The 6,823-nt window shown below is 32.6% G+C and overlaps 1 protein-coding gene across 2 annotated transcripts; it reads right to left on the minus strand.

The window, feature by feature from the left end:
• Positions 1-438: 438 nt before the first annotated feature.
• LOC112511515 (NAP1-related protein 1-like) lies at positions 439-3,720 on the minus strand. Of its 2 annotated transcripts, none has more exons than XM_025117161.1 (10): positions 3,402-3,720; positions 2,557-2,679; positions 2,426-2,476; positions 2,220-2,291; positions 2,002-2,115; positions 1,833-1,909; positions 1,682-1,742; positions 1,536-1,592; positions 1,381-1,416; positions 439-779 (listed from the first exon to the last, which is right to left on the minus strand). In XM_025117161.1, exons 1-10 carry the CDS (start codon positions 3,528-3,530, stop codon positions 708-710), a joined length of 792 nt encoding a protein of 263 aa, XP_024972929.1. In that variant the 5' UTR covers positions 3,531-3,720; the 3' UTR covers positions 439-707. The 2 variants fall into 2 exon arrangements, with proteins under 2 accessions (XP_024972929.1, XP_024972928.1); XM_025117160.1 differs by having other exon boundaries at positions 1,381-1,419; positions 3,402-3,719.
• Between the last annotated feature and the right edge of the window lie 3,103 nt (positions 3,721-6,823).

Below are 6,823 nucleotides of genomic sequence, written 5' to 3' on the forward strand. Positions count from 1 at the left end.
AATACAGAAAAATGTAAATTAATAAATTATATTTAAATTTTTGTTTAACTTTATAATATATATAATTTATATAATAATCTATAAATAAAATTACATTTTATAAATATAAAAAGTGAAAATCCCCTTGGATGCACTTAGGACGCCTATAAATTGTTAACTACCTATAACCCCTACGCAACTAAGGCTTGTTATCTCATGTTTGACGAAACATTAAACTAGAACATGGTAGGATAAAAATATATTTTCTCTCTCACCAAAATAGGCAGAATAAACATCAAAAAGGCAAAACAAAAATTACTAAATTACCCATGTCAAATTATCCCAAATTAAAACTCTAAAACCGTACACAATTCTTTCACTCACCTATCTCATCCCAAACACACCCTAACACACAAACTTTCCATCATAAACTTGTACCACAGGAAAAACAAACTTGGTGGTGCAGCAAATGACCAAATTTCAAGCATATAACCTACCAAAAGGTTCCCATCAGACTTGATATCATCACAGGCAAAACAAACGCTTTTAGATTCAGGAAACTTTCCTTTTTTTGCTTTGATGATCAATTGTAGTTCCCAGAAAAACTGCAAAATGAACAACTATAGATCTTTGAACGGAAAAAGTTCCGCCTTTTACGTCCACACAGTTATAGATAAAACATCTAGCCTCTAAACATGAACTTTTCCAACCACTTTACACAAACTCATTCAGTTCCCTTCATCCTCATCATCATCTTCTTGATCCTCATCATCTTCTTCAGAGTCATCTGTGCCATTTTCCTGTTAAACACCAAAACCAACTGCTCATGTATCCATAAAAGCAATCAAAAATTCGTTTGCCAATTACATACATACATACATAGAGGGAAGTTCAGTTAGGAACTCAAAAATGAGTAGGAACCTGGAAACTGCCACCACATATCCCTATACATGATTCATCATCATGAATAACACATTCATGATGAATGACCCGCTCATATTCCTGATGAATGTGTCATGTGTCACGCTGTGGAAGGCTCCCAGGTTTCTAATCAATTTTAGGTTCCCAACGGTTGATTATCAACAAAAGGAAATGCAATTAACATGAGATCTAATCAAGTCAACAAAGGCTCATCCACTTTTGATGATTCAGGATGAATGTCTTTAGACATAATCTTTTGATCACAGACGAGATAATTAAATCGTGCAAGGTGATCAAATTTGCTTTTGGTCCTAAGTATCCGTTTCAGTTCATAGTAATGATAAACTCTATATTGAAGGAGAACGATTATAAAAAATATGATTCCACTATACAAACTAAATAATCCCAGCATATCTCGCTGGAATGATAAAGGTGGTTGTGCAAAAAGAGAGGAAGAGAAAGAAGGAAGGCCTTTTTTACCTCTTCATCGCCTTCATCACCATCTTCTTCATCAGCCTCCTTGAACAAATAAATTGTGCAAAATATAATCAATAAACAAAAAGATCAAGCTGACATAACCTCCACTGATCACAATAAACTCAAAATAAAAGTAAAAAGGTAAAAAGAGAGGCTACATTGTTGAAATATGTAAGAGGATTGGTCCACAAATCCTCCCTAATTATTTCGGCAACCTGTAAAACAGACACGGTGAAAAGGAAATCATTGTAACAGTTGGATGATTAAAGGTTAAATTCGATCAATTCATAAACAACAAGCATACTTCATCATGAATTTCATCCATCACATCTTTCTGTTGAGTCCCACTGAACCAGCAAAAGAAGCTGCATCAAGATATCCAAGAATATATATATGCAAAGTAAGTAAGAAACATGGTGGCAAAAACTATAAACAAACACATGAATGTTAATAACCTATCCTCCTCATGGCATCGCTTGTTTCCTTTCTTCTTGTGGTCATGGTGGTCGTGGGCAACCCCATTAGGAACACCCTTTAAAAAGTATGCAATTAAGATCAGGGTCAAGCTACAAAAACACTTGTTGCTTAGCATATGAGCAAGAAAAGTAAAAAAATAAAAGTTACCATGCCCTCTTTCCACTTTATTGAGGTAGCCGTAATTTTTGTTGTACCCTCGTCAAGGAAGGTAAAAGTCTTGGTGAGTTTTGTGTCTTCAAAATATGGGTTGGGACTGAAGTTCTGAAAAAAGAAGCATAATAAGCCATATGAAAATGTATCCAAAACAAAGGTAAGCCACTGGATATCTCTTCTCAATTTACAAAAAAAATTGGATCTTTACTCACAAATGAGATCGAGTAACCCAACTTCACATCTTTGCAATCTTCCACTTCCAGAGAGGTCAGATGCTTGAAGATCTAAAAACCACCAATTTTAACAATATTATCTCTTATTAACAGATTAGCAGAAAAATCATAAAGGGAATAGGAAGATTATCTGTATTGCAGTTTTTAAAACATATATATTTCTTTAAATGAGTTAAAGGTCCAACCTTTTGGTCTTCTTCACTCAGAAGATCAGAAAGAACCGGGTGACTCAAGAACTGCATCAACAAGAAGAGATTAGATTTGTGTTCAAAAATGACTTTGCAATAGTCCACGTTGATTGAGACGGATCACTCACAGCAGTCAGCCAAAAATCAGGAATCGATTTGATGATATCACTACGCTTATCATACACCGGCTTCCGGACCTCATTGTATTTCTGTTCCACTTCCAAGACTTTATCACTTGCCTCCTCGTTGATCTGAGATAAAATGACAACAATTGATAAACTTTTATTCTAATCAATCCCAATAACTAACACAATGAAATACAAAATGGGTTCCGAATTCACCATATTCATTCAACGATTAAGAGGGGCAACTTAATCTTTTTCATTTAAGATTGAATCCTTCAAACACTTTTTGAAAATATCAAAGTACACATTGGAGAATAACATAGACTCTGTTTCCAGTTCTGCAGCAGGGGACCAGTATACAGCTCTATAAACAAACCTAACCCCCAAACTGAGATATTTTCTTAGTAAGACTTGACTAACATGCTACTTTGTGACCACATCCCACAAAAGTGACAACATCCACCCTTATAATGTAGAGAGTACTCAAACCCATTAAATTAAATTCACAAACAAACCAGAACTCTGGCCCCACAGAGGCAGCAAGCAATCCAAATAGCTTTTCAGGGGATAAAAGCCACCCTTTTAACAAGAAAGATTCATCAGATAGCAAAAAGGGGGAACTTATGCATCAAGGATTCTCCCAATTATATAAAACTTCATTAAGTCAATTGAATAATCAAAACACAAAATTGAGTTTAAAAGTGTCAAATTTCTGATGAATGTACATAAGAAAATTGAATAACTAAAGACGAACTGCCATGTATCTTTAAGGATTCCAATTACTGAGCAAGAATGTTGCAGATTTTTTTCAAAACTAATAACATAAAAAATCGATAAACAGCAAGTACCTTTTCAAGTTCATCTTGGACCTCCTGCAACTTTTCAATGGATAAAACAAGCTCACCGTCGATTTGCTCCGCGTTCTCCTCGACGATTTTCTCTCCGATCTTGGGTTTCTTACCCTTGTCGGCCACCATTTTAGAAACCTGCAATGGTTCTTGGTCTCGTCGGAGAGAGAATCTGTTGGAAAGAAGACAGGAAGTGGGTTGTGTTGTTTAGGGTTTTGGGAGGTTAAGAAAAAGGCAACACAGGAGAGTTAGGGTTTTGGGGGAGTTTATAATCCTCTGCTTCGAGGCTCTAGTCTACCTGCGGCGCCAATGACATCTCCATGTGGTTTGGTAGAACGCACCCTATTCACTATTAAGTCATTTATAGAATCCTTCTTTAATAAAAAAAATAATAAGCATTTTAGATTATTTTTTTTTACAACGTAACTGGTGCTTGGTATCGTCCGTTGCACGGTAATCATAACACATATCAAGTAATATACAAAAAATTGTAAGTCACATCAATATCCTTATACTTCAAAATTAAAAATACTAAATTTTCATAGTGAATTTGTAACTCTTCCAATATTTCAAGGCATCTCTTCTCGTTTCATATATTTAACTGTTTTTCAGTAATTTCTTTTCACGTTAATATAGATTAAGATTCAAATCAAATTCAATCACAATTCATGATTTGAAAATAATTCTAATTTGTCATATCAATATCTTATAGCATTATATATTAATTTAATCACTCAATTTATTCAACCTTAATTATAGATTTTTTTTTTTTTTTGTAAAAAGAGGATTAACCAAAAATCCTATGTTAGGAGGGTCAGCCAAATAAGTTAAGCATCATGAGTTTAGAGAATCATTCAAAGAAGTCAGCCCTATGAATTGCCACAAAAACATCTCAATCTTCCTTTATATATCTATTATTTAGTGTCAATCTTTTATCTACCTATCAATATGAGATAGAAAAAACTCAATCATAATTCAAAATTAAAGAATACTCATCTTAGGGTGTCACATTGATGGTTGTGATTCTTACTTTTAAATATAAAAAGAATAAAGATTATGTATATATATATATATATATATATATATAATTTTTAAATATTGATTAAACCTTCTTGCAAAAAGAGAGTTGGAATGAACCAACCCATGTGTTCGGAGAGTCGGCCAAAATGTTCTAACCACAGGTGTTAAGAGAATCAACCAAGATGAACCAACCTCATGAGTTGTCACAAAAGCATCTCGACCTCATTTTACATATCCAACATTTTTGTCAATCTTTCAACTCTCAATCAGTGTGGGATATATAAAACTTAATCACAATTCAAGATTGAAGAATATTCAATTATTAGGGTGCCGCAACAACGATTCCGCTTCTTACTTTCAAAAACATATTAAAATTATCTTTTCAATTAATATTTATTATTGATTTTTATTTTTTTCATAAAAAAAAGGGTTGGTCAAAATGAGTCAACCGTATATGTTTAAAAGTTCAGTCAAAATGATCCAACCACTCGAGTTTAGACAATTGTTCGTGAATTTAGACAATTGCTCCAAACATTTAAAGATAAACATAACTTATATAGCCAAATGAACCTTTTAATTTCAAAGGGAACTCATATTTCTCTTATATACTCATTTTTCTCATTGACGTATCAATTTCTAATCAATGTAGATACCCAAAATCCAACCACAATGCAATAAATTTAAAATATTTGATTTTAAAGATGTCACCTTATTATTTTATAGCTTTCTTTTGTATTGATATATTGATTTTTTTATATAGACAACTTTTTTGCAAATAGAGGGTTCGTCAAAATGAACAAACCCCATGAGTTTAGAGGATTAGCCAACATGAAACAATGATATGAATTTATAGGATTAACCAAGAGAACCCAACCTCGTGAGTTAAAATAAAGACACATCAACCTCCTCTTATATACCTACCATCAATTGTCGATCTTTCATATCTCCATCCATCAATGTGGGATATACAAACTCAACCTCAATGAAAGAAATATATAATACTCAATCCTTAGGGTGACATATCATTTATTGTGAATCTTACTTATATACAGAGATAACCTTATATATATTTTTTATAAAAATGACTTTTTTGCAAATAAAGGGTTGATCAAAATGAACCAAGCCCATGAGTTTAGAGGGGTAGCCAACATGAGCTAATGAGTGAGTTTATAGGATTAGCCAAGAGAATCAAACCCCATGAGTTAAAACAAAAACACATCAACCTTATTTCATATACCTGCCATCAATTGTCAATATTTCATCTCTCCATCAATGTGGGATACACAAAACTCAATCTCTATGCAATAAATATAGAATACTCAATTCTTAGGTGCCACATCATTTCTTGTGGATCTTACTTTTATATATAAAGAAGATTGATACATATACATACACACACACACACACACACACACATATATATATATATATATATAGACTTGGGATCATGTGAGACCAATGGTTTTTCGTGAGACCCGTAAGACCAATTCTTAACCCTTGGATTAGATTTACAATCGTCAGATCTGAACATTTATAAACGCCACGAGACTTCTCACTAATTACGAAATTGCCACCTTGCAACTTTGCAACCATTAGATCATTAATTCATAAATTTGATCAATGAACATAAATTGGTCTTACGTGTCTCACGAAAAACCCTTGGTCTCACGTAAACACGATTTATTTTTTTAAAAATAAGCTTTGTTTTGCAAAAAAGAGTCATCAAAATAAGTTAACTTTATAAGTTAAGCCTCTTGAGTTGATGCAATGAATTTCATCATTTTTTATACACGTCTCTTTATTCTAATCTTCAATCTTTCATCAAAGTGGATATCTTAAACTCAATTACAATTCACCAACACTTCAATACTTAATTCTCATGATGCACCTAATTACCACTTGGTTCTTCTTTTAATATATATAAAATAAGATTTGTATTGAAAAAATAGGGTCATCCAAATAAGATAACCTTATGACTCAAACCTAATGAGTTGACACAATATAAAATTTGTTTTAAAAAGATAGGGTCATCCAAATAAGATAGTCTTATGAGTCAAGTCTCATAAGTTAAAACAATGACTCTCATCATTCTTTCTTATACACACCTTATTTCAATCTTTCAATTTCTCTCCAATATGGGATACCTCAAACTCAACCACAATTCATCAACACCTCAATACTTAATTCTCATTATGTCACCTCAATACTCTTGGTTCTTCTTTTAATATATATATATATATATATATATATATATATATATACATGATTATGTCGTGTTCTTGAATTTGGGTAGAAAAGAAGAAAAAGAATGGAAATGAAATGAGAGAATATATATATATAGGGGAGTGTTCAAATAAAAACCACTCAATTTGTAAAAACCGTGAAAACCTCATTCAACCAAT

This window comes from Cynara cardunculus (assembly GCF_001531365.2).
Source record: "Cynara cardunculus var. scolymus isolate 2C chromosome LG 4, CcrdV1, whole genome shotgun sequence".
Classification (NCBI taxonomy): Eukaryota; Viridiplantae; Streptophyta; class Magnoliopsida; order Asterales; family Asteraceae; genus Cynara; species Cynara cardunculus.

Excerpts from the sequence above, each read along its gene's own strand:
- LOC112511515 (XM_025117160.1), bottom strand. The coding sequence starts at position 3,530 with ATGGTGGCCGACAAGGGTAAGAAACCCAAGATCGGAGAGAAAATCGTC. Across the intron at positions 2,292-2,425 it reads TGAGTGAAGAAGACCAAAAG|ATCTTCAAGCATCTGACCTC; the intron begins GTTGGACCTTTA and ends GGTGGTTTTTAG. Across the intron at positions 780-1,380 it reads GTGATGAAGGCGATGAAGAG|GAAAATGGCACAGATGACTC; the intron begins GTAAAAAAGGCC and ends GGTGTTTAACAG.